Source organism: Macaca fascicularis, chromosome 19 (genome assembly GCF_037993035.2).
Source record: "Macaca fascicularis isolate 582-1 chromosome 19, T2T-MFA8v1.1".
NCBI classification, from domain to species: Eukaryota; Metazoa; Chordata; class Mammalia; order Primates; family Cercopithecidae; genus Macaca; species Macaca fascicularis.
The window spans coordinates 60,119,028-60,147,005 of NC_088393.1; the positions used below are offsets into that span (position 1 = coordinate 60,119,028).

At 43.5% G+C, this 27,978-nt stretch overlaps 2 protein-coding genes across 21 annotated transcripts in view; one reads left to right on the forward strand and one right to left on the reverse strand.

Annotated features, from left to right (window-relative positions):
• LOC101925630 (zinc finger protein 880) overlaps positions 1 to 22,362 on the forward strand; it is a 48,110-nt gene extending 25,748 nt beyond the window's left edge. For 4 of the 6 annotated variants that reach the window (XM_074024534.1, XM_074024536.1, XM_074024535.1 and 1 more), the window contains 2 exons: positions 1,674 to 1,802; positions 14,882 to 22,362. In XM_074024534.1, coding sequence (XP_073880635.1) covers positions 1,674 to 1,802; positions 14,882 to 16,515 — 1,763 coding nt within the window. In that variant the 3' untranslated portion in view covers positions 16,516 to 22,362. Of the gene's footprint in view, positions 1 to 698; positions 826 to 1,673; positions 1,803 to 1,888; positions 2,082 to 14,881 lie in introns of those variants that run through there. The other 2 variants (XM_045378533.3, XM_074024542.1) reach the window with 2 other exon arrangements.
• The window catches only part of LOC123570188 (uncharacterized), a 33,824-nt gene that overhangs the window by 5,076 nt on the left and 770 nt on the right, over positions 1 to 27,978 (reverse strand). The window contains exons 2-5 of one of the 15 annotated variants that reach the window (XM_065535905.2): positions 27,251 to 27,686; positions 25,729 to 25,785; positions 23,465 to 23,523; positions 19,798 to 22,815 (exon numbers count right to left, since the gene is read on the reverse strand). In XM_065535905.2, coding sequence (XP_065391977.1) covers positions 22,740 to 22,815; positions 23,465 to 23,523; positions 25,729 to 25,785; positions 27,251 to 27,686 — 628 coding nt within the window. In that variant the 3' untranslated portion in view covers positions 19,798 to 22,739. Of the gene's footprint in view, positions 1 to 19,797; positions 27,687 to 27,978 lie in introns of those variants that run through there. The other 14 variants (XR_012427938.1, XR_012427939.1, XR_010583447.2 and 11 more) reach the window with 14 other exon arrangements.

Consider the following 27,978-nt stretch of genomic DNA (forward strand, 5'->3'; position numbering starts at 1 on the left):
AGGGGCGGAGCTTGCAGTGAGCCGAGATCTCGCCACTGCACTCCAGCCTGGGTGACAGAGCGAGACACCGTCTAAAAAAACAAAAACATTTAGAATAGTTCCTATCACATGGGAAGTGTTCAAAAGCTTCATCCTGGCTGTGCTTGGTGGCTCATGCCTGTAATCCCAGCACTTTGCGAGGCTGAGGTGGGTGGATTGCTTGAGGTCAGGAGTTTGAGACCAGCCTCACCAACATAGTAAAACCCCGTCTCTACTAAAAATACAAAAATTAGTTGGGCATGGTGGTTGGTGCCTGTAGTCCCAGCTACTCTGGAGGCTTAGGCAGGAGAATCACTTGAACCTGGGAGGCAGATGTTGCATTGAGCCAAGATTGTGCCACTGCACTCCAGCCTGGGCAACAAAGAGAGACTCTCTCTGAAAAATATATATATGTAGTATCTGACACGTCTATAGAAATAACTGTGGGTTAATTTTTGTATTTTTTGTATTGTCCACAAAATTAGAGATGTATACTAATTTAAAGAATATCATAACTTCTAATAGAGAAGTATAATAAAACACAATTAGAAACACATAACTAGCTAAAAAATACCTTAATGTGGATTTGTCAAAACATTCCCTTCAATTAAGTCAGTCCTTACAACTGTCTTCTCATTTTGTGATGATACCCTATTGGTGAAATGTGTTTTTCATTTTAGGGACACTTGACATTCAGGGATGTGGCCATAGAATTCTCTCAGGAGGAGTGGAAATGCCTGGACCCTGCTCAGAGGACTCTATACAGAGACGTGATGCTGGAGAATTATAGGAACCTGGTCTTCCTGGGTGAGGATAATGTCCCTCCAGAAGCCAGGATCTGCCCTGGTGTATTTTTGCATTTTGTTGTGTGCCTCTTAGCATTTTAGGAGTCAATGTCCCGCTTGACTGAGATTAAAACCCTGTTGACTCAGAAATGAAAACCTCCATAATGCTTTATAATGCTGTATTTTTCAGAAACAATAAGCTCCATAATGCCTTCTAGACTTAAAATAACTGCTTTCTTCAAACATTCTGCCCCCTTCATGATTCATCATTGAGTGGTACCAGGGCTTAAGTATGCATCAAACCTTCCGACAGACTTAAGATATCCAGTTGTCTGTCATCCACCCCTGTGCTTATGATTCATTAGTTCTTGCAAGAGAGCTCGATGTCTGCATGTTACAATGTTCCCTCAGCATTCAGAAGGAGGCAGTGGATGAATTTATGTGAAATATTGTTCTTTTGTTTGTTTGTTTGTTTGAGACACAGTCTCGCTGGGTTGCCAGGCTGGCGTGGAGTGGCAGGATCTTGGCTCACTGCAACCTCCGCCTCCCAGGTTCAAGTGATTCTCCTGCCTCCATCTCCCGAGTAGCTAGGACTACAGGTGCGCGTCACCGCGCCTGGCTAATTTTTGTATTTTTAGTAGAGGCGGTGTTTCACCATATTGGTCAGGCCAGTCTTGAACTCCTGACCTCATAGTCCACCTGCCTTGGCCTCCCAAAGTGCTGGGGTTACAGGCATGAGCCACCGCGCCTGGCAAAATACTATTCTTGATCCGTTTATAGTATCATCTCTCCTACCTAGACATGGGGCTTGGATTTTGGAGATGCCACAACACACATTTATTCGTTATTTTTCTTTCTTTTTATAAATAGGAATCTGTCTTCCTGACCTGAGTATTATCTCCATGTTGGAGCAAAGGAGAGATCCCCGGAATCTGCAGAGTGAAGTGAAAATAGCAAACAATCCAGATGGCAGGGAATGCATCAAAGGTGTGAACACAGGTAAGAGCTTGGAAGGGCAGAGTGGCAGCCCCATAATTTTTTTTTTTTAAACAGGGTCTTGCTCTGTCACCCATGCTGTCGTACAGTGGCAGTCGTGGCTCAACTCATAGCGTCAAATTCCTGGACTCAAGTGATCCTCCTTCTTCTGCTTCCCAAAGTGGCGGGATTAGAAGCATGAGCCACTGCACCCTGCAGAACCACACTTTGAGATTCTGTTTGGGAGCTCTCTGCAAGTAGGAGAATTCTTTGGGAAAATAAAAGTTTAAATCCTGTGACTTCTGATTGGAGTTTGTTTTGTTTTGTTTTGAGACAAGTTCTTGCTCTGTTGCCTAGGCTGGAGTGTAGTGGTGGTGTGATAATGGCTCACTGTACCCTCAGTCTTTGGGCTCATATGATCTTCTTGTCTCTGCCTGCCAAGTCGCTGGGACTATAGGCACGTGCCACTGCACCTCACTAATTTTTAAAAATGTTTTCTGGAGATGAGGTCTCACTATGTTGCCCAGACTTGTCTTGAACTCCTGGCCTCAAGTATTCCTCCTAGCTGGCCTGCCAAAGTGCTGGGATTGTAGGCATGACCCACCATGCCTGGCGTAGAAGGGAAATTTTTCTTGGCCCCCTCTTTTTTTTTTTTTTTTTTTTTTTTGAGACGGAGTCTCGCTCTGTTGCCCAGGCTGGATCTCAGCTCACTGCAAGCTCCGCCTCCCGGGTTCACGCCATTCTCCTGCCTCAGCCTCCGGAATAGCTGGGACTACAGGCGCCCGCCACCTCGCCCGGCTAGTTTTTTGTATTTTTTAGTAGAGACGGGGTTTCACCGTGTTAGCCAGGATGGTCTCGATCTCCTGACCTCGTGATCCACCCGTCTCGGCCTCCCAAAGTGCTGGGATTACAGGCTTGAGCCACCGCGCCCGGCCTTGGCCCCCTCTTACTGCTGTGTTCTTTGTTTTTGGTTTCTTGGATTTTGGGTTTTTTCTTTTCTTTTTTTTTTTTTGGAGACAGAGTCTTACTCTGTTACCCAAGCTGGTATTGTTATTTTTTAATTTTTAAATTTATTTTTATGAAATTTTTTTATTGTGAGACAGTCTTGCTCTGTCGTCCAGGCTGGAATGCAGTGGCACGATCTTGGCTCACTGCAACCTCTGCCTCTTGGGTTCAAGCCATTCTCGTGCCTTAGCCTCCCAAGTAGCTGGGATTACAGGTGTGCACCACTGAGCCTGGCTAAATTTTTTCTGTATTTTTAGTAGAAACAGGGTCTTGAACTCCTGACCTCAGCATGAGCCACTGCTCCTGGCCATATTACCATTATTTATTTCAGTAGGTTTTTGGGGAACAAGTGGTGTTTGGTTACATGCGTAAGTTCTTTAGTGGTGATTTCTGAGATTTTGGTGCACCCATCACCCGAGCATTGTACACTGTATTCAATGTATATATAGTCTTTTATCCCTCACCTCCCACCCTTTTCCCTGAGACCTCAAAGTCTATCGTATCATTTCACACCTTTGCATCCTCCTAGTTTAACTCCCACTTATGAGTGAGAACATACAATGTTTGGTTTTGCATTCCTGAGTTAGTTCACTTAGAATAATGGTCTTCGGCCGGGCGCGGTGGCTCAAGCCTGTAATCCCAGCACTTTGGGAGGCCGAGACGGGTGGATCACGAGGTCAGGAGATCGAGACCATCCTGGCTAACACAGTGAAACCCCGTCTCTACTAAAAAATACAAAATAACTAGCCGGGCGAGGTGGCGGGCGCCTGTAGTCCCAGCTACTCGGGAGGCTGAGGCAGGAGAATGGCCTGAACCCGGGAGGCGGAGCTTGCAGTGAGCTGAGATCCGGCCACTGCACTCCAGCAAGGGGGACAGAGTGAGACTCCGTATCAAAAAAAAAAAAAAAAAAAAAGAACAGAAAAAAAAAAAAAAAAAAAAGAATAATGGTCTTCAATTCTGTCCAGGTTGCTGCAAATGCCATTATTTCATTCCTTTTTATGACTGAGTAGTATTCCATATTACATGTATACCATATTTTCTTTATCTACTTCTTGATGGGCATTTGAGCTGGTCCTCTGTTTTTGCACTTGTGAATTGTGCTGCTATAAACATGCGTGTGCAAGTGTCTCTTTTGCATAATGACTTCTTTTCCTCTGGGTAGATACCAGGAGTGGTTTTCCTTTATCAAATGGTAGATCTACTTTTAGACCTTTAAGGAATCTCCACACTGTTTTCCATAGTGGTTGTACTAGTTTCCATTCCCATCAGCAGTGTCAAGTGGTCCCTTTTCATCACATCCACGCCAATATGTATTATTTATGTATTACGGCCATTCTTGCAGGAGTAAGATGGTATTGCATTGTAGTTTTAATTTGTGTTTCCCTGAGAATTGGTGATGTTGAGTCTTTCTTCATCTGTTTGTTGGTCATTTCTGTATCTTCTTTTGACAACTGTCTGTTCATGTCCTTAGCCCACTTTTTGATAGGAGTGTTTGTTTTTTTCTTGCTGATTTGTTTGAGTTCCTTGTAGATTCTGGGTATTAGTCCTTTGTCAGATACATAGTTTTTGAAGATTTTCTCCCACTCTATGGGTTGTCTGTTTACTCTGCTGATTATTCCTTTTGCTGTGCCAAGGCGATGTCTTTATCATGATGGACAGCACCCTCTCATATGGCTTATGATTCTTTGATTCATCATTCTGAAGGACACAGGGAGGGCTGTGTCAGAGGGGTCTGTTTTCCCTGTGGTCTCTGTTTCTGTCGTGATTTTATCTAATGCTAAGTTTATACATCAAACCTGAGGTATGCGTAGACCTGCCTCCTTGACCTATGTATGGTCCACACAATATCCTATACTAGGAAGGCCTCATCAGGAGATAAGAAAACATTGGCAGCTCTGTTTTTTGTGTGTGGGGCTCACAAATAGCATGAAGGCATCTCAGCCCCTCTTTGCCTCTTCAGGTCTTGCGGGGATAGGGACAATCCAGTGTTTTTCTTACTCTCAAATGCTACTCAGCAGAGAGCGCTTCACTTCTGGTCAACCGAATGGGTGGAGATTTCTCCCCACCAACAACCAGTTTTTCAGCGGCCATCTAATAGTTTTCTGTGACTCCTTTCTGATATTATCTATCTGGAATTAGAGTCAGATCCCACAGGCAAAGGGTTGAGTTCCCAAACCTGTCCCCTACCTCAGCCACCAATCACAGATAGTAAGTTGTCATCTGTCCTTCTTACCAACCAGCTACAGGTTGGGGTTCCCTGAGGCCCCTTGTTGGGTTTGATTGCTTTGCTAGAGTGGCTCACAGAACTCAGTAAAACACATTCTTAGGCTCATTGGTTCACGCTGAAGGGTGTTTTGGAAGGATACAGATGAACAGCTGGATGAAGAGATTCACAGGGGCGGGCATGTAGGAAGATTCACTGGGTGCGCCACCCTCCAGGCACCTGCGTGTGTCACCATTTGGAAGATCTCATGACCCCAAAGTTCAGGGGTGTTTTTTATTTTGAGACGGCGTCTTGCCCTATCACCCAGGCTAGAGTGAAGTGGCACAATCTCAGCTCACTGCAATCTCCGCCTCCCGGTTCAAGTGATTCTCTTAGTTCAGGGATTTTTTATGGAGTCTTCATCACATAGGCATGACTGATATTAACTCAGTCTCCAGCCCCTCTTCCCTTCCTGGAGGATAGTGGATGGGGCTGACACTTTGATGCCTGTAATCATGGCCTGGTCTTTCTGATGATCAACCCAGTCCAGGGAACCTAGAGAGGTTGCCTCATTAGAACAAATCACGTTCCTCTCGCCTAGAACATCCCAAGAAGTTAGGAGCTCTGTGTCAGAAACCAATGAAGAAACCGACATATGCATTTCTTCTTCTTTTACAAGGTTCCTCAGCCGTTCTTCAGTTGTGCTTTGTCCATACTTTACTGGTGTGTGTAACAGGTGTAGGTAGCTCTTCTGAGATTTTTACTCAGCACAATGGGAAAGACAGTCGACTGCAAGATCCTTTAGGTCTGGGGCGGTGTCTCATGCCTGTAATCCCAGCACTTTGGGAGGCTGAGTTGGGCGGATCAGGAGGTCCGTGGATCGAAACCATCATGGCCAATATGGTAAAACCCCATCTCTACTAATAATATAAAACAAAATTAGCTGGGCGTGGTGGTATGTGCCTGTGGTCCCAGCTATTAGGGAGGCTGAGGCAGGAGAATCACTTGAACCCAGGAGGCAGAGGTTGCAGTGAGCCAAGATCGTGCCACTGCACTCCAGCCTGGCAACAGAGTGAGACTCTGTCTCAAAAAAAAAAAAAAAAAAAAAAAAAGATCCTTTATTGGATGCCCGAGTCCTCGTGAGAGAACAGCTCACTGGAATGATGATTTTATTTTGGGCTTTTGCGTGTATTAGAAATGAACTTGGGGCTGGGCACGGTGGCTCATACCTGTAATCTGAGCACTTTGGGAGGCTGAGGTAGGTGGATCACTTGAGCCCAGGAGTTTGAGACCATCCTGAGTAACACTGCAAGACCTTGTCTCTACAAAACATATGAAAATTAGCTGGCTGTGATGGTGCACAACTGTAGTCCCAGCTACTCAGGAGGCTGAGGTGGGAGAATCACCTGAGCCCAGGAGTTCGAGGCAGCAGTGAACCATGATTGTGTCACTGCACGTGAGCCTTAGTTACAGAGTAAGACCCTGTCTCAGAAAAAAAAGAAGAAGAAAATTTAAAAATAAGTGAACTTGACATTACTATTTAGTCAGTGGTTCCATATGTTACTCTTTGTCTTCTTTGTTTTATATGTGTGGGGATGTTGTATCAGGGAATAGCCATTGATTTATATATTTTTGAGGACGTTTCTCTTTTTTTTTGCCTAGGAGTTTCTCTAACACCTATACACACTCTAGGAGTTTTGGATTGGGTAGTATAAATATTTCTTTTCCTTTCCTTTATCTGATTTAGATATTAAAGTATATTTTTGTCAGTTAAGTTTATTAGAATGTATAAATTGGGAATTTAATTTTTAATTTTTTTTTAATACATCTCGCTCTGTTGCCCAGGCTGGAGTGCAGCGATGTGATTTCAGCTCACTGCAACCTCAGCCTCCCGGGTTCAAGCAATTCTCCTTCCTCAGCCTCCCAAGTAGCTGGGATTATAGGTGCCTGCCAGCACACCCAGCTAATTTTTTGTATTTTTAGTAGAGATAGGGTTTTGCCATGTTGGCCAGGCTGGTCTCAAACTCCTGACCTCAGATGATCCACCCGCCTCAGCCTCCCAAAGTGCTGGGATTACAGGCGTGAGCTACTGCACCTGGCCTCATTTTTAATTTTTTTACAGACAGGGTTTCATTCTGCGTCCCAGCTAGATGGCAGTGGTGCAGTTCAGGTCACTGCATCCTTGACTTTCAGGGCAAAAGTGCTCTTCCCAGCTCACCCTCCCCCATACCTGGGACTGTTAGTTATGCCAGTACATTGGTGTTGAACTGGCTTCAAACAACTGTCTCATCTCAGCCTTCCAAAGTGCTGAGATTACAAGTGTGAGCCACCACACCCAGCCATGAATTTTTGATATCTCAAGAATACACTGTTTTAAAATTGTTACCATCTTAAGCCCAGAAATACCAACACATTGACTCACCGTAAGTTGTTATTTAAGTTTGAGAGGAAGAACTCAAACTGTGTTTGATCCCTGTTTGGTCTCACACCTAACAACAATAAATGCAGAAAATTTATTTGACCAAATATGTAGGATTTTCTCCTCTAATGAGCAAGCAGTCAGTTCTGCAGTGGATTGTGCTGGATGTACTTCAATAAATTCTGACATTGTGTAGCTAGAGATAGCATTGATATGGTTTGGCTCTGTGTCCCCACCCAAATCTCATCTCCAATTGTAATCCCCACTTGTCATGGAGGGACCTGGTAGGAGGTGTTAGATCATGGGGGTGGTTTCCGCCATGCTGTTCTCGTGATAGTGAGTGAGTTCTCATGAGATCTGATGGTTTCAGAGTGTGGCATTTCCTCCCTCCCTCTCCTGCCACCATATAAGACATGCCTTGCTTCCCCTTTGCCTTTGACCATGATCGTAAGTTTCCTGAGACCTCCCCAGCCACACAGAACTGAGTCTATTAAACTTCTTTTCTTTATAAATTACCCATTTTTTTTTTTTTTAGACAGAGTCTCGCTGTGTTACCCAGGCTGGGGTGTAGTAGTGCGATTTCGGCTCACCACAGTCTCCGCCTCCCGGGTTCAAGTGATTCTCCTGCCTCAGCCTCCCGAGTAGCTGGGACTTAGGAGTGCGCCATCATGCTTGGTTAATTTTTGTATTTTTAGTAAAGATGGGGTTTCACTATGTTGGCCAGGCTGATCTTGAACTCTTGACCTCGTGATCTGCCTGCCTCAGCCTCCCAAAGTGCTAAGATTACGGGAATTACCCAGTCTTGAGTATGTCTTTATAGCAGTGTGAAAACAGACTAATACAGGCATCAAATCCCACGTGGTGAGCATTGAATCCACAAGACTGCCCCCACGTTAGACAGCAGTCCCAAATCTAGACCTCCCAGAACTGGCTCCAAGTTGGGTTTCCAATGACTTCCTCTTCAGGTTCAATTAATGTGCTAGAACCATTCACAGAGCTCAGAGAAACATTTAAATTTACAGGTTTATTACAAAAGGTATTTACATATTTTTTGAGAGCATCTCGGTCTGTTGTTGAGACTGGAGTGCAGTGGCGTAATCTCAGCTCACTGCAACCTCCGCCTACCGGGTTCAAGCGATTCTTGTGCCTCAGCCTCCCAAATAATTGGGATTACAGGAACCCACCACGGCACCCGGCTAATTTTTATATTTTTAGTAGAGATGGGGTTTCACCATGTTGGCCAGGCTGGTCTCGAACTCCCAACCTCAAGTGATCCACCCGCTTCAGCCCTCAAAAGTGCTGGGATTACAGGCATGAGCCACTGCACTGGCCAAAAAACTTTTTTTTTTAAATAAAAGACACAAATTAACATTCAGATGGAAACATACATAGGGTGAGTTCTGGAAGGGTCTCAAACATAGGATTGTCTGTCCCCTGGAGTCGGGGTGTGCCACCCTTTTAGTACTTGGATGAGTTCTCATTCACCTTCCTGTCAGCCTCCATGTGTTCAGCTTTCCAGAAGCTTTCTAACCCAGTCCTTTTGGTGTTTGTTTTTTTGTTTGTTTGTTTGTTTTTGAGACAGAATCTTGCTCTGTCACCCAGGCTGGAGTGCAGTGGCACAATCTTGGCCCTCTGCAACTTCCACCTCCCAAGCTCAAGCCATTCTCCTGCCTTGGCCTTCTGAGTAGCTGGGATTACAGGCACGCATCACCACGCCTAGCTAATTTTTGTATATATACCCAGATGAGGAATTGTTGCCTATATTGGTAATTTGATTTTGGATTATCTGAGAAAATGTCATACTTGTTTATTATTATTTTTTTATTTTCGAGACAGGGTCTCACTCTGTCACCCAGGATGGAGTGCGGTATACAATCTCAGTTCACTGCAACCTCCGTCTCCCAGGTTCAAGTGATTCTTGTGCCTCATCCTCCCGAGTAGCTGGGATTACAGGCATGTGCCTCCATCCCCATCTAATTTTTGTACTTCTTTAATAGAGACAGGGTTTTACCATGTTGGTCAGGCTGGTCTCCAACTCTTGGCCTCAGGTGATCCACCCACCTCAGCCTCCCAAAGTGCTGAGATTACAGGCGTGAGCCACCGCACCTGGCCCATACTTCTTTGCACCATTTTACATTTCCAACAACAGGATATAAGTCTCCCATTTCTGCACATTTTTGCCATTTGTGATTTACTGTTTTTTTTTTTTTTTTTTTGGTTTGTTTTTTGGGTTTTTTTTAAACAATAAACATTCGGGTTTTCTTTCCATTTTTCTAATGATTAGTGATATTTTGCATGTTTTCATATGGTTGTTAGTTGTTTGTATATCACCTCTGGAGAAATGTGTATTCCACTCTTCCTTATTTCTTAATTTTTCATTTACTTTTATTCAATAATATTAAATGAAATATCTTTTTATTCGTATGAGTTACATATATCTTAGATATTAATGTCTTAGAGATTTGATTTGCAAATATTTTGTTACATTTAGTAAGTTTCCTTTTCACTCTGGCAATTGTTTTCCTTCATTCACAATCATTATCTGTCTTATTGTAGTGCATTTTATGTATTTTTACCTTCTTTCTTGTTCCATTGAGGTTATAGCCAGGAAAAAACATTGTTGAATCCACTGTCATAAAGCTTTTTATCTATTATTTTTTCCAGGAGTTTTATAGTTTTCAATCTTAATTTTAGGTCATAAATCAATTCTTAAGTTAATTTGTGCATAGGGTGTAAAGTAAGGGTTCAGCTTCATTCCTTTGCATGTAGATATCCAATTTCCGGAGCACTCTCTGTTGAAGTGACTGTCCTTTTCTCCTCACGTGGTTTTGGCATTTTTATGGAACACGATTTAACCACATTTTTCAGGGTTTGTTTCTGGCCTCTCTGTTCTCCCTTAGTTTATACATCTGTCTTCATGTCACTACAGTTCTGTTTTGATGAAGGTAGCTTGGTAATAAGTTTGAAGAACTAGAGTTCTGTTTTGATGAAGGTAGCTTGGTAATAAGTTTGAAGAACTAGAGTTCTGTTTTGATGAAGGTAGCCTGGTAATAAGGCTGAAGTTCAATGACACGATCGTGGTTCACTTAACCTCGAACTCCTGAGCTCAAGCAATTCTCCTGCTTCAGCCTCTCCATTAGTGGGGATCACAGGCATGTGCCACTATGCCCAGGTAATTTTTTTAATTTTTAGTAGAGATGGGGTCTTGCTGTGTTGCTTAAGCTGGTCTTGAACTGGGCTTCTGCTTGGCCTCTCACAGTGCTGAGGTTACAAGTGCGAGCCAGTGTGCCTGGCCCATTTGTTTGTTTGTTTTTTAATGTAAACAGACAGTGTCATAATATCCTTCCCAGTACTGTTGTTGTTACATTCCAAGTTCTAGTGTATTGTGTTTCTGTTTTTCTTTGTATCAAGATATTTTCTAATTTTTCTTGTGATTTCTTTTTTCAACCCTTGGGTTTTTTAAGTGTGTTGTTAAAATTGCACATATTTGTGGACTTAATACATTTTTCCTCTGCTGTTAATTTCTGGTTATGTTTCATGATGATGGGAATCAATCGTATACATGATTTCAGATTTTTTTGTTCTTTTAAGACCAAGTCTCACTCTGTTGCCCAGGCCATGCATTAGCATGATCACTGCTCACTGCAGCCTCGACTTCCTGAGCTCAAGCAATCCACCCACCTCGGCCTCTCAAAGTGCTGTGATTATAGGCATGAGCCACTATGCTCGGCCTTAAATCATCAAAAATTCATTTTATATTCTACTGTGAGGTCTATTCTGGAAGTTGTTCCATGGAAATTGGAGAAAAATTTGTATTCTGCTGTTTTGGGTGGTGTGTTCTGTATATATCTCGTATGTCTCATGGGTCTGTAGTGGTGTTTGAGTCTTCCATTTCCTTTTTTTTTCCCCCGTTTTAGATATATTCTTGCTCTTCTGCCCAGGCTGGAGTGCAGTGGCACTGTCATACCTCATAGTAGCCTGCATCTCCTGGCTTCAAGTGATCCTCCTGCCTCAGCCTCCCAAGTACCCAAGTGCAAGTACCATGCACTACCATGCCTCGCTAATTTTTAAAATTTTTTTGTGGAGACAGGGTCTTGCTTTGTTGCCCAGGCTGGACTTGAACCCCTAGGATCAAGTGATCTTCCCACCTCAGCCTTTCAAAGTGTTTAATTACAAGCAGGAGCCACTGCTCCCAACCAGAATCCTCAGTTTCTTTATTGTTCTTCTGTCTGGTTCTATCCATTTTCAGAACTAGAATATTGAATTCAACTATAATATTGTGGAACAATATTTCTCTTTGGAGTTCTATCAAGTTTCCTTTCTTTTTTTTTTTTTTTTTTTGAGACGGAGTCTCGCTCTGTCACCCAGGCTGGAGTGCAGTGGCTGGATCTCAGCTCACTGCAAGCTCCGCCTCCCGGGTTCACGCCATTCTCCTGCCTCAGCCTCCTGAGTAGCTGGGACTATAGGCGCCCGCCACCATGCCCGGCTAATTTTTTTTATTTTTTAGTAGAGACAGGGTTTCACCGGGTTAGCCAGGATGGTCTCGATCTCCCAACCTTATGATCCGCCCATCTCGGCCTCCCAAAGTGCTGGGATTACAGGCTTGAGCCACCGCGCCCGGCCCAAGTTTCCATTCTATACTTAGTTTTTATTTATTTACTTACTACTTTTAATAGAGATGGAGTCTCAGTATGTTGCTCAGGCTTATGTCAAACTCTTAGGCTCTAGTAATCCTCCTGCCTCAGTCTCCCAAAGGGCTGGGATTACAGGCATGAGCCACTGCACCCAGCATCATTCTGTACTTAGGAGCTCTGACACTTGGTGTTTATATATTTATAATTGTTATATCTTCTTGGTGAATCGAGTCTTTCATCATTTTATAATAATCTTTGTCTCTCATGATTTCTGAGTAGAAGTCTGTTCTCTCATATTAACACTGCCACCTGTACTTTCTGCTGGTTACTGTTTGCATGGAATATATTTTTCCATCCTTTCCATTTCAGCTTGTTTGTGTCCTTAGAATTAAAGGGAGTTTCTTGCAGATAGGATTTAGTAAATCTTGTTTTCTTCTGATTCCAAAGTTAAATCAGGCCAACATTACATGAAAAGAAGGAGAGTATCAAACATAGAAACTATTAAAAACAAAAGAGGCTGAGGTAGGAGAATGGCGTGAACCTGGGAGGCGGAGCTTGCAGTGAGCCGAGATCGCGCCACTGCACTCCAGCCTGTGCGACAGAGCGAGACTCCGTCTCAAAAAAAAAACGAAAGAATACATATTAGATTATTATCTGTAGATTATTTAATATCTTGTAGATCTTTTTCCTACGTTTCTTTCTTACTGCCTTCTGTAGTGTTTTGCTTGTTTCATTGTAGTGACAGACTTGAATCCCATCTCGTGTGTGTGTCTGATATATTTTCTTTTTGTGGTTAGCATTGCAGGTACTTCAAATACTGTGAAATTAAAACATTCTATTTTGAAATATTAACAGCGTAACTTTTATTAGGTACAGAAAGGTCTATTTCACAACTCTACTCTCACTTTCTGTTATTAATGGCAGACATTATTTTGATATACGTTATGGTCCCATTAACATACATATATAGCACTTTTAAAATGATTTTGTCTTTTAATTGCTAGGAAAGAATTATGGGAGGCTGAGGCAGGTGGATCACCTGAGGTCATGCCTGGCTGATATGGCAAACCCATCTCTACTAAAAATACAAAAATACAAAAATGCATGCCTATAATCCCAGCTACTACTTGGGAGGCTGAGGTGGGAGAATTGCTTGAACTCGGGAGGTAGAGGTTGCAGTGAGCCGAGATCGCACCACTGCACTCCAGCCTGGGTGACAGAGCAAGACTCTGTCTCAAAAAACAAACACAAAAACCATTAAAAGTCAAGTTACAAGAGAAAAGGGTAATAATAAATATCTCTATATTTGATTATTTACTGACCTTTAATGGTGAACTTTCTATTTTCATTGAGGTTAAAGATACTATTTAGAGACCTTTTATTTTACATTGATGCATTCCCTTTAGCATTTCTTGTTGGGCAAGTCTAGAATACCAGTGCACTCCCTCAGCTCTTCATTTTCTAAGAACATCTACATTTCTTATTTTTGCAGGTGAATGTTACTAAATATAGTATTCTTGGTATTTTTGCCATTTTTTTCTTTAAATGTTTTCAACATATCCTCTCACTGCCTTCTAGCCTACAAAGTTTCTGTTGAAGAATATACATAATGTTATACAGTTTCCCTTTATATGGCAAGTCTTTTTTTGTCGCTACTATCAAGATTGTTTCTTTGTCTTTGACTTTTGATAATTTCTTTATAGTATGTCTCTGTGTGAATGTCCTTGGGTTAGTTTTAGTTAGCATGGTCAAGCTTCTTGAATTTGTATATTCATTTCTTTCCTTAGATTGAGGATGTTTGAACATTATTTCTACAATGGTGATTTCGAATCCTCTGTCTTCCTGTGAATCTCCAATAGTTTGTATATTGTTCCACCTGATAGTATCTCAAAAATGTACTAGGGTTGGTTTTCTTCATCATTTTTTCTTTTTGCTCTATGGAGCTGATTCTTTCGAATAATGTATCTTTCAATGAGTTTCAATGAGTTTGAAACTCATTGAAAGATACAATAATGTATCTTTCAATGAGTTTGCTCATTGTTTTCTGTTCCTTTTGCAGTCTGCTGTTGAATCCCTTAGTGAATTATTACTTCAGTTATCATATTTCAGCTCCAGAATTTCTGTTCTTTTGGTTTTAGTAGTTTCTCCTGTGATTGATATTCTTTTTCTTTTCATGTAATGTTTGCCAGATTTTATTTAGTTATCTATCTCTGTTATCTTTTTTAGCTCATTAAGCATCTTAAGGCAGTTGCTTTAAATACCCGTCAAGTAATTCAGAGGGCTGCCTATTTTTCGGCTTGTTTTGTGGAGCTTGATTGATTGATCATAATTTTAGCCATATTTCCCTGTCCTTTTGTAGCCCTCATAATTTTTGGTTTAGGTTTGGTAAAGCCACCACTTCTCCCAGGTATTTTATATAAGAATTGTGCAGGAGGATACCTTTACTAATTAGCCTGCTATAAAGGGTGTAGGAACAGTTACTTCTTTTCTGGGGATGTATTTTTTTCTGGCTTACTAATGACTATACAGCTGATCTAAAAGTTCTGATTTTCTGTAAGAGGCTCATCCCTGCTTTTTCTCAGAAGCTTTCAATTTCTGTTGTATTTCTCTGCTCATAATCTCTCTCAAACTCACCCATAGTCCACCTGACTCTTGCAGGTTCCCCACTGCTCTAATGCATCCCTCCATCCCTTTTGTTTTCTGTACTGCCAGCATGCTACACACAGTATGCTCATATTCCTTCCAGTGTCTGAGTCAGGTGAGGCAGAATCTGGGCTCTCTGTCAGACACTGAACATGCCATTGTCATGGGTTGAAGTTCCACTTTTTTCTTTCTTTTTTAGAGAGCAGCTCAAACTTGGGAAGCAATACAGAAAACAAATCTCTTAAAAATCAACTTGGATTAACCTTTCAATTACATCTGAGTGAACTGCAGGTATTTCAAGCTGAAAGGAATATTTCTGGATGTAAACCTATCCAAAAACCTAACAACAATTCCTTAGTTTCACCACTTCAAAAAATTTATTCTACTGTCAAATCCCACATTTTAAATAAATATAGAAATGATTTTGATGATTCTCCATTTCTCCCACAAGAACAAAAAGCACAATTTAGGGGAAAACCTTGTGAATGTAATGAGCACGGCAAAGTCTTTAGTGTGTCTTCAAGCCTTGCTAACCATCAAGTAATCCACACTGCAGATAACCCTTACAAATGTAATGAATGTGACAAGGTCTTTAGTAACAGTTCAAACCTTGTACAACATCAAAGAATTCATACTGGTGAGAAGCCTTACAAGTGTCATGAATGTGGCAAGCTCTTCAATCGAATTTCACTCCTTGCACGACATCAGAGAATCCATACTGGAGAGAAACCTTACAAATGTAATGAGTGTGGCAAAGTCTTCACTCAAAATTCTCACCTTGCAAATCATCACAGAATCCATACTGGAGAGAAACCTTACAAATGTAATGAGTGTGGCAAGGTCTTCAATAGAAATGCACACCTTGCACGACATCAGAAAATTCATAGTGGAGAGAAACCTTACAAATGTAAGGAATGTGGCAAAGCATTTTCAGGGGGTTCAGGCCTTACTGCTCATCTTGTAATTCACACTGGAGAGAAACTTTACAAATGTAATAAATGTGGCAAGGTCTTCAATCGAAATGCACACCTTACCAGACATCAAAGAATCCATACTGGAGAGAAACCTTATGAGTGTAAAGAATGTGGCAAAGTCTTCAGGCACAAGTTTTGTCTAACCAATCATCATAGAACACACACAGGAGAGCAGCCTTACAAATGTAATGAATGTGGCAAAGTCTTCAGTTACAATTCACACCTTGCACAACATCAGAGAATACATACTGGAGAGAAACCTTACAAATGCAGTGACTGTGGCAAGGTATTTAGTCGACTTTCATGCCTTACACGACATCAAAGAGTTCATACTGGAGAGAAACCTTACAAATGTAATGAATGTGGCAAAGCATTTAGAGACTGTTCAGGCCTTACTGCCCATCTACTAATTCATACTGGAGAGAAACCTTACAAATGTAAAGAATGTGCCAAGGTCTTCAGGCATAGATTATCCCTAAGCAATCATCAGAGATTTCATACTGGAGAGAAACCTTACAGATGTAATGAATGTGGCAAGGACTTCACTCGAAATTCAAACCTTGCAAATCATCACAGAATCCATACTGGAGAGAAACCTTACAAATGTAGTGAATGTGGCAAAGTCTTTGGTCACAATTCACACCTTGCACGACACCGGCAAATTCATACTGGAGAGAAGCCTTACAAATGCAATGAATGTGGCAAGGTCTTCAGCCACAAGTTATACCTAACAAAACATGAGATAATTCATACTAGAGAGAAACCCTACAGATGTCATGAATGCGGTAAGGACTTCACTCGAAATTCAAACCTTGCAGATCATCACAGAATCCATACTGGAGAGAAGCCGTACAGATGAAATGTGTGTGGTAAGATCTTTAGTAATAATTGACACCTTGCACAGCATGAGAGAATTCATTCATGAGAGAGTTCTTACAAACTGAGTATGGCAAACTCTTCATCCTGAGATCTAGCATTAATCAACATCAGAGATTCCATACTAAAGAGAAATCACAGCAATGTATGTGACACAGGTCCCTTGAGGCCTGCCAAATGACTAGATATCAAAATATACATCTTGGATGAAACCACACAGATGGATTGTGTGTGCTGAGGCTATTATTCAAGGACCATTACTATGGAACATAAGATTTACACAAGCGGTAACTCAGGCTCTAGTTCTCCAATATTTATGATATTGCATGCTGCAGAAAAATCACAGCTCCAAATATGTTGAATCTCATGATGTGATGTATGTCAAAGGTCCAAGGGCATGTGGAAATGGTCAGTTATATTCAGGCAATTAAAAAACATAATCATATGGGGTTTTTTGGAAAGGCTACTTTACATTTTATGACTTTCATCCTCAACTTTGAAATCACTTCATGTGATTTCTTGACAGACCTTTCACTGTGGTCTCTTGAAAAGAATCAGTAGGATGCCGGGCGCGGTGGCTCATGCCTGCAATCCCAGTACTTTGGGAGGCTGAGGCAGGCGGATCATGAGGTTAGGAGATCGAGACCATCCTGGCTAACACAGTGAAACCCTGTCCCTACTAAAAACACAGAAAATTAGCCGGGCGTGGTGGCAGACACCTGTAGTCCCAGCTACTCGGGAGGCTGAGGCAAGAGAATGGCATGAACCCGGGAGGTGGAGCTTGTAATGAGCTGAGATTGCGCCACTGCACTCCAGCCTGGGTGATAGAGTGAGACTCGGTCTCAAAAAAAAAAAAAAAAAAAAGAATCAGTAGGATGACAGGGATGACTTCATTAGCTGAAAATCATTTCTGTCAGTTTCCCGAGGAAGAAGGACACTGTGTTTTCAGATTATTGTCTGATTTAGAGAGCATGGAGGTGGGGAGGAATCATATAAAACTATGATGGCAGTCATCATACTGTTGCTGAGCACATTTTTCCTGACAGAAGGGCACAGTGCTTCTGTGCTCTACCAACTAGCCATGAAATACAGCGTATCTGTAGAAACAATGCAAGGGAGATGGTGGCCACATGAGTTGCATAGCAATCACTGTTTAGGCAAGAATGATTAAAAAGTAGTCATTTTTGGCTGGGTGCGGTGGCTCACACCTATAATCCCAGCACTTCGGGATACTGAGGTGGGTGGATCACTTGAGGTCAGGAGTTTGAGACCAGCCTGGCCAACATCGCCAAACCCCATCTCTACTAAAAATACAAAAGTTAGCTGAGTGTGGTGGCAGATTATTGTAATCCCAGCTACTCTGGAGGCTGAGGCAGGAGAATCGCTTGAACCTGGGAGGCAGAGGTTGCAGTAAGCCAAGATCGCACCATTGCACTCCAGCTTGGGTGACAAGAGCAAAACTCTGTCTAAAAAAAAAAAAAAAAAAAAAAAACAGTGGTCATTTTTGAAATGGAAGAGAGAAGAGTTAGATTAGAGAATTTAAACTACCAGTATGCCATGTTCTTGAGTAGCATTTACATTTAACTGTTGGCATAATTTCCAACTGTTTGATTTAGAATGTACATAGTTCTCATGTTTTAATTAATAAAATTAAAATCTTCCTAAGTATGAATCACATCATTTTTACCAACTGTTTTATTCCCCCTTAGGAGAATATACTGCACAATAATGCACCATTAATAGTAAATACTCTGCAGTTTGGTTTTTTTGGTCTTCACACCGAGCTATGTAGCAGTGATATGTGTCTAACTACTCTAGTATAAAATAGGCATTTAAAAAAATGCACCATTAGAATTTTAAGGTTGACGCATCCAGAACAGTTTTGTGTATGTGTGAAATGAAACAACATATGCATACACTTGTGAGTGCATAACCTTGGGTAAGTATAATTTAGACTAATCATACTTAATACTTGAGTTGTTCTCTCTGTGCTTTGGCAAAGAATGCTTATATGGGTACATATAATCCATAACAGTGCCACTTCAGCCTCATACACCCTCAAAAGTCCATCAAACATTTCACTGTTCATTATATTTCTGTGTGCCTAAGTGTGCCAAAGAAGACTCATGGCATGCACCTTAATTTTTATAACACGAAAATACAAATATATGACAAATACTATTAAATGAAGGTATTGAATAAGAGTGAAATTACTGTACCACAATGTCTTTTTTTTTTTTTTTTTTTTTTGAGACGGAGTCTCGCTCTGTCGCCCAGGCTGGAGTGCAGTGGCCGGATCTCAGCTCACTGCAAGCTCCGCCTCCCGGGTTCACGCCATTCTCCTGCCTCAGCCTCCGGAGTAGCTGGGACTACAGGCGCCCGCCACCTCGCCCGGCTAGTTTTTTGTATTTTTTAGTAGAGACGGGGTTTCACCGGGTTAGCCAGGATGGTCTCGATCTCCTGACCTTGTGATCCGCCCATCTCGGCCTCCCAAAGTGCTGGGATTACAGGCTTGAGCCACCGCGCCTGGCCTTTTTTTTTTCCTAGTAGTCCTTGGTGACATAAGTGGAAAAATATTAATATTCATAAATTTTTTTCTTTTTTTTGAGACTGAGTCTCTGTCGCTCAGGCTAGAGTGCAGTGACGCGATCTCGGCTCACTGCAAGCTCTGCCCCTGGGTTCATGCCATTCTCCTCAGCCTCCTGAGTAGATGGAACTACAGGTGCCTGTCACCTCACCTAGCTATTTTTTTGTATTTTTAGTAGAGACGCGGTTTCACTGTGTTAGCCAGGATGGTCTTGATCTCCTGACCTCGTGATCCACCTGCCTCGGCCTCCCGAAGTGCTGGGATTATAGCCTTGAGCCACCGCGCCCAGCTAATTTTTGTATTTTTAATAGAGACGGGGTTTCACCATGTTGGCGAGGGTGGTCTTGATCTCTTCACCTTGTGATCCGCCCACCTCAGCCTCCCAAAGTACTGGGATTATAGGTGTGAGCCACCATGCCTGGTTGATAATTTGAACTTTTGACTGCTCTACTGGAATTTGTTTGAAGTCCACCTAAAGTTTGGTTTAGATATTGAGAATGGTGATGCCATAGACTGACATGGTCTGTGAATGTTTACTACATAATGAGGCTTTCTGGGAAAAGCAGGATGGACTTCCCCAGCTGGTCCAAATTGGAGAACAGGGATAGGTGAGTAGCCTGGGATACTGTATTAGTCTGTTCTCATGCTGCTAATACAGACATACCCAAGACTGTGTAATTTATAAAGAAAAAGGGGTTTAATGGACTAGCAGTTCCACAGGGTTAGAGATACCTCACAATCATGGCGGAGGGTGAAGGAGGAGCATACGCATGTTTTACATGGTGGCGGGCAAGGGAGAGCCTATGTAGGGAAACTGCCCTTTACAAAACCATAAGATCTCATGACATTTATTCACTATCATGAGAACAGTATGGGAAAATCCCACCCCCATGATTCATGTACCTCCCACTTGGTCCCTCCCACAACATGTGGGGATTATGGGAGCTACAATTCAAGATGGGATTTGGTGGGGACACAGCCAAACCGTATCATTTTGCCCCTGGTCCCTCCCAAATCTCACGTCCTTACATTTCAAAACCAATCATGCCTTCCCAGCAGTCCCCCAAAGTCTTATTTCAGCATTAACTCAAAAGTCCACAGTCCAAAGTTTCATCTGAGACAAGCAAGTCTCTTCTGCTTATGAGCCTGTAAAATCAAAAGCAAGTTAGTTATTTCCTAGGTACAATGGAGGTACAGGCATTGGATAAATAACACCCATTCCAAATGGGAGAAATTGGCCAAAACAGGTCACAGGCCCCATGCAAGTCTGAAATCCAGCAGGGCAGTCAAATCTTGAAGCTCTGAAATGATCTCTTTTGACTCCATGTCTCACATCCAGGTCACACTGATGCAAGAGGTGGGTTCCCATGGTCTTGGACACCTCTGCACCTGTGACTTTGCAGGGTACAGCTGCTCTCCTGGCTGTTTTCACAGGCTGGTGTTGAGTGTCTGCTACTTTTCCAGGTACACGCTCCAAGCTGTCGGTGAATGTACCATTCTGGGATCTGGAGGAGGGTGGCCCTTTTCTCACAGCTTCACTAGTTAGTGCCCCAGTGAGTATTCTGTGTGGGGGCTCCAACCCCACATTTTACTTCTGCACTGCTCTAGCAGAGGTTCTCCATGAGGGCTCTGCCCCTGCAGCACACCTCTGCTCCAGTTCCCAATAAAGTTCCTCATCTCCATCTGAGACCACCTTCAGCCTGGACTTTTTGGTCGGAACCATTCAACACCATTCTCTAGGAGGCTCCAAACTTTCCCACATCTTCCTGTCTTCTTTTGAGCCCTCCAAACTGTTGCAGCCTTTGCCGGTTACCCAGTTCCAAATTTGCTTCCGCATTTTGAGGTATCCTTATAGCAGCACCCCACTCTACCATTACCAATTTACTGTATTAGTCTGTTCTCATGCTGCTAATAAAGAAATACCCAAGACTGGGTAATTTATGAAGACAAAGAGGTTTAATGGACTCAATTCCACAAGGTCGTGTCCTCTGAGCTTCTGCCACAGGGCCATGTAGACAGCTCTTATCGTGGAGTTTTCCTGCCTCAAATCCTTCAGTGTCCCCTACACTCGCCTGCAGCTTTTCTAAGGTCCTCACGGCAAGGTTGATTCCCGCCCTGGGTGCTTCCCAGCCGCTCCCTCATCGGCCCCTGGAGAGCAGGGACGCAGCCCCAGTCCCAGGGAGGCCGCGAACTCTTCCTGGTCCTGGGATCCTGCAGACCCCGCCCTCTCCTGACTTTCTCCTGCCTTTTTCCTCCTTGATTGGGGGCCCTTCTGCTCCCCAGGTCTCCCCTTTCCGGCCACCGCTTCTCCTGATTTCGAGTGTGGGGACGTGACTTCTATCTCAGGACATTAAGGTTTCTCTCATCCCAAATTCCATCCCACAGAAAAGGTGCTCTTGAGGTGGGGATCTGACTCTAATCCCTTCCCTGTGAATGTGTGGAGGAGAGGAAATAGACAAAATGGTGAGATGGGAAAGAAGAATGAAGGAGACCCATAAACAGATGGCAGCCGGGCGCGATGGCTCATGCCTGTAATCTCAGCACTTTGGGAAGCTGAGGCGGGCAGATTACCTGAAGTCGGGAGTTCAAGACCTGCCTGACCAACATTGAGAAACCCCGTCTCTATAAAAAATACAAAATTAGCCGGGTGTGGTGGCACATGCCTGTAATCCCAGCTACTCTGGAGGCTGAGACAGGAGAATTGCTTGTACCCGGGAGGCGGAGGTTGTGGTGATCCAAGATCGCACCATTGCACTCCAGCCTGGGCGACAAGAGCAAAGCTCCATCTCAAACAAACAAAAACCAGAAAACAGATGGCAAAGTAGATGGTGGATGAAGGATTTGCAGTGAATGAAGATGCTGAGAAAGGAGCAGAGGGAGAAAAGCAACTAGAGAAATTTAGAGAAAAACTGGGTTTCTAGAGAGATAGAGTTCTGCAAGATAGGGAGAGGGGCAGAAAGGAGGAGGCTCCTCCCAGATGCGAGACTTGGGGAGAGAAGGAGGGATTTGGAGCCAGGGCAGACAGAGCAGCATGGTGCTGGGACAGCAAGAGGGGGCAGCCAGTGAGGAGAGCAGAGGGAGAACCACAGCCGGGGAGACCTGGGATCTGGGGGTGCCAGAGAGTGGGGATGGGGGGTGTAGCAGGGAAGAGGGAATTTAACAGGGGAACCTAAGCGGCAGCAAGAGACGGGGGAAGAAAGAGGCAGAAATATATGAAGATTGGAGACAAAGATTGGGCAGAAAGAAGAATAAGAGGTGAAAGAAGTGAGAAAGGAGCAGAACAAGTGGAAGAGAAGGATAGAGGGAAGAGCGGGAGAAGGAAGAAGGGCTTGAAATGAGCGGAATCCTAGGGGAAAAATAAAGAGAAAAACAAGAGCTAGGAAAAGAAGGTGAGAATGAGACGTAGGTAGAGAATGAGGGAGGGAAACACAGTAATGAGGAAACGGGGCACGCTCAGTCCAGATGAATGATGAATTGATTGGATATTATGATTAATTTCTTTATAATAAACATAAAATTTGTTTAAAATATACAGACGAAGATGAGAATTGGAAAACTGTCTATAAGGCATGTGCAATTCATCATTCTTGGTATCAGAGGTTAGCTTCCACTTGCTGTCCTTATTCTGCCAGAGGGCAGTGACTTGACTCATTCAGGTGTGGGTTACTATCTTCACTTCTCTTGGGATGGGGTAGGCTGTGGGCGAGTGTATAAGATAGGAGGAAAAACCAAAGTGTTTTTTCTACTCGCACAATCAACACAATAGTGAACACTCAACACAAAATGCCTCATTTCTGGTCATCAAAATGTGTGAGCATAGGGCCGGGCGCGGTGGCTCAAGGGGCCGGGCGCGGTGGCTCAAGCCTGTAATCCCAGCACTTTGGGAGGCCGAGACGGGCGGATCACGAGGTCGGGAGATCGAGACCATCGTGGCTAACATGGTGAAACCCCGTCTCTACTAAAAAATACAAAAAACTAGCCGGGCGAGGTGGCGGGCACCTGTAGTCCCAGCTACTGGGGAGGCTGAGGCAGGAGAATGGCGTAAACCCGGGAGGCGGAGCTTGCAGTGAGCTGAGATCCAGCCACTGCACTCCAGCCTGGGCGGCAGAGCGAGACTCCATCTCAAAAAAAAAAAAAAAAAAAGTGTGAGCATTACTTCCCACCAACAAGGAATTTTTCATCAGATAAAAACTGGGTGTTCTGTAATTGAACTCAATTTGACACCATTTATAGGGAGTTAGCATTAGATCTCACAGGAGGCTGAGGGGCTCAGTTGCACAAAACTGCCCCCAGAATTTGCTAGAGAGATTTACACAACTCGGAGAAACAGTTTACTTAGGTGTACCTTTTGTTATAAAGGATATTACACAGGATACAGATGAACAGCCAGACGGAAGAGCGTTCCTAATAAATTAATGGAAACAAGTATGTTTTGGAAACCATGGATTTTCTTTCTTTCTTTTTTTTACTTAGATGGAGCCTCGCTCTGTCACCCAAGCTGGAGTGCAGTGGTGCTATCTCGGCTCACTGCAACCTCTACCTCCTGGGTTCAAGTGATTCTTCTGCCTCAGACTCCCAAGTAGCTGGGATTACAGGCGTCTGCCACCATGCCTGGCTAATTTTTATATTTTTAGTAGAGACAGGGTATTGCCATGTTGGCCAGGCTGGTCTTGAACTCCTGACCTCAAGTGATCTGCCTGCCTCGGCCTCCCAAAGTGCTGGGATTACAGGTGTGGGCCACTGACCCAGCCCAGGGCTTGAGTTTTAAAGGTGTCACAGTACACCTTGGTTCTCTTTTTTTTATAAACAGGAATTTGTCTTCCTGACCTGAGTATTATCTCTATGTGAGAACAAAGGAGAGAGCGCTGGACTCTGCAGAGTGAAGGGAAAATAGCAAAAAATCCAGATGGGAGGGAACGGATCAAAGGTGTGAACACAGGTAAGAGCTCAGATGGGCAGAGTAGAAGCTGCATGATTTTTTTTTTTTTTTTTTTTGAGACAGGGTCTTGCTCTGTTAGCCAGGTTGGAGTGCAGTGGCAATCATAGCTCATTGCAGCCTGGAACTCTTGGACTCAAGTCATCCTCCTTCCTCTGCCTCCCAAACTGGTGAGATTACAGGTGTGAGCCATTGCACCCTGCAAAGCCACACTAATAAATAGTGCTTGGGAAACTCTGCAACTGGGAGAATTCTGTGGAAAACCAATAGTATAAATCCTGGTTTTTGTGTGTGTGTGTGTGTGTGTGTGTGTTTTTCTGAGACAGTCTCACTCTGTTGCCCAGGCTGGAGTGCTGTCGCACAATCTTGGCTCACTGCAACCTCTGCCTCACAGGTTCAAGCTAGTGTCCTGCCTCAGCCTCCTGAGTAGCTGGGATTACTGGTGCCTGCCACCATCCTTGGCTAATTTTTGTATTGTGAGTAGAGATGGGGTTTCACCAAGTTGGCCAGGCTGGTCTTGAACTCCTGTCCTCAGTTGATCCGCCTGCCTCAGCCTCCCAAAGTGCTGGGATTACAGGTGTGAGCCACCGTGCCTGGCCTAAATCCTGTTAGTTTTGAATGGAAATTTTCTTTTTTTTTTTTTTTCTGGGACAGGTTCTTGCTCCGAGACAATGGCAAGTACAAACTAGGTTTACTGTAAATATGAGAAAGGGAAAAAATGCTTTTACTGTATTAGAAGACTTGAAATCGCATGAAGGGATTCCAGTCTTTTGTTGTTGTTGTTTTAGCTATTTTAAGTGTTTGGTTTTGTCTTTCTACATAACTGCTAACCTTGTTAGTATCTGCAGAATGCCTTAATTAGGAAAGCTATTAACCCTATGTGTCAGGTTTGTGTAATTTCATATTGTTTTATATGGAGTCTTCGAATAAATGTATATGGTATATGTCTCTATATGCTGTCTTTGACTTCTTTCATCAGCATTTGGTAGTTGTAACATAACAGTTCTATGAATGTTTGACATGTATTTCTTTGACCTTTTTTTTAATGGAGCAATCATACATAGTATTTTATTTTTAATATCAGGTTTCATGTGTAAATTCCTAGTGTATAGAAATATACAAGATGATGATTATTATTATGAGACAGGATCTTACTCTGTCATCCAGGCTGGAGTGCAATGGAGCAGTCTCAGCTACTGCAACCTCTATCCTGCAGGCTTAAGTCATCCTCCCACCTCAGCTTCCCGAGTAGCTGGCACTGCAGGCATGGGCCACCATGGCCTGTTAAATTTTTGGGTTTTATAGTGGGTTTCACCATGTTACCCAGCTGGTCTCAAACTCCTGAGCTCGAGTGATGTGCCCACCTTGGCCTCCCAAAGTGCTGGGATTACAGGCATAAGCCACCATGCCTGGCTGATGAAATATACAATATTTTTGTAGGTTGATCTTATACTTTGCTACCTTTACATTTTTCTTGTTCTAGAGATTTTTGTAGATTTTTTTTTGGAATTTTCTACATAAAATCATTTCATCAGTTTCCTATTGCTATACACAGCGCTTGGCTTAAAACAACAAAAATTTATTATTTTGCAATTCTGTAAGTCACATATCTAATATGGGTCCACAGTTCTGTGACTCTTCATGAATCTCCAGGGGAGAATTTGTTTCCTTACCTTTTGTAGGTTCCAGAGGCCACTTACATCCTTTGACTCATGGTCCACTTCCTCCATCTTTAAAGGCGAGAAAAAAATCTCTTTATCCCTCTATTTTCAACACGTCACCACTGTCTCTGTCCCTTGGTGTCCACCTGCACCCTTCTGATATTGAACCTTGTGATTCTATCCCTTTGACCATATAATTCAGGATAATGTCTTATCTAAACATTCTTAACTAGACCACATTTGCAAACTCCCTTTTGACATGTCCAGTAACACGTTACAGGGATGAAGATACCTTCCTTTGGGGAAGGTATTAGCCTGCACAACCATCGTATTTTCTGTTGGTACACTATTGTTTTTTCTCCTGTCCTCAGGCCACCCTCCTTCCCCAGCCTCCCAAAGCACTGTGATTCCAGGCCTCGGACACCACATCCAGCCTGTCACTTTTATTTCATTTTCCTTTATTTCACTGGCTGGAACCTTTGATATTGTGTGGAACAGTAGTGATGAGAGGAGACATCCTTGCCATCATCCCAACCTCTGGGGGAAACTATGCTTTCCCCAGTATGTATGATGATTCTGTAAGGGTTGGTAGGTGATCTTGAGTTGAGGAAGTTTCCCATGATACTGTTTTCCATACTGACTGCAGTATTTCAGATTCCCACAACATGTACCAAGATAGTTTCTCCACATCCTTGCTTGTGAAGCAGGTTCACTGCACACTGGTTGCCAATGTGTCTGAGTTGAGTGAGAGAGAATCTCACGCAAACACAGTAAGTTACATGAAGTGGATTTGTTACATACAGATCAGCAGATGCCTAGGATTCATGTGTTCTGCTCCCCAAGGCTCAGGAAAAACACCCAGTGCAGATGCAGTCTCTCTCTGTGTGTTCAACTTGCATCACAACTTGCATCACAGTTGCGGGAGGCTGGAAGGCAGCCCATCCTGGGTTTCATGCTCCAGGGATGCATGGCACATTGGCCTAAAGCAACAAAGGGCATCCTGTTCTGGGGGTCTGGAACACATCCTGTCCTTTTCTCACCACTCCCTTCCTCTCAGGATGTTGCTTTTCCAGCACATTCTATATTCATTCTTGGGAACTACAAGTGAGAAGTCAGATGCAACTGGGCCAATTCAACCCCACTTGAATGCTGTCCTGCAGTCTCTCCGCCAATCCAGATACCCTTTTATTTTTATATTTTTTGAGACAGCGTCTCGCTCTGTCTCCCAGGCTGGAGTGCAGTGATGCAATCTTGGCTTACTGCACCTCCACCTCCTGGATTCAAGCAATTCTTGTGTCTCAGCCTCTCGAGTAGCTGGGACTACAGGCATGTGCCACCATCCCTGGCTAATATATATATATATACATATTTCGTATTTTTAGTAGAGATGCGGTTTCACCATGTCGGCCAGGCTGGTCTCTAACTCCCGACCTCAGGTGATCTGCCTGCCTCGGCCTCCCAAAGTGTTGGGATTACAGGCATGAGCCACCACGCCTGGCCCAGATATCCCCTTTAATAAAGCTAGTCCACTGACCTTCCTGGATCTGGAGATAGAGGCTAGTCTCAGGAGATTGAAGTAATACCTTGACTGGCAGAATCTCAGGGCAACATCATTGAGGTACAGCCAGTTGCATTTCACTAGGCTCAAGAGGATTGCTGCCTCCAGCAGGATAACCAGGCCTGCCTGGAGCAGTGCCATAGTCCAGGATCCCAGTGACCGAGGTGAGAAGTTGGTACTCAGATCAAAGAAAAGTTCTTCAGGTGACCCCACTGTCTGCAGCCAGTGGGCCTGCTTGTGGGTCTTAGGTATTTGCGTTTCAAAAATAACCTGAGGTCCTGATGTGGGGTCCTTATCTCCCATGCAAGGTGACTCATGCCTATAATCCCAGCACTTCGGGAGGAGCAGATGGGAAGATTGCTTGAGGCTAGAAGCTGGAGACCAGCCTGGGCAACAAAGCCAGACTACATCTCTATTAAAAACAAACACAGAAAATTAGCACAGTGGAGAGGCACAGGCCTTTACTTCCAGCTACTTGCCAGGCTGAGATGGGAGGTGCCCAGGACCCTAGGAAGTCAAGGTTGCAGTGAGCTATGATTGTGCCACTGCTTTCCAGCCTGGGTGGCAGAGACCCTGTCTTAACATTTTAAAAAGCATTAAAAAACTAAGTTGGGCCGGCCATGGTGGCTACTCTGGAGGCTGGGGCAGGGGAATCACTTGAACCGAGGAGGCAAAGGTTACAGTGAGCTGAGTGCGTGCCACTG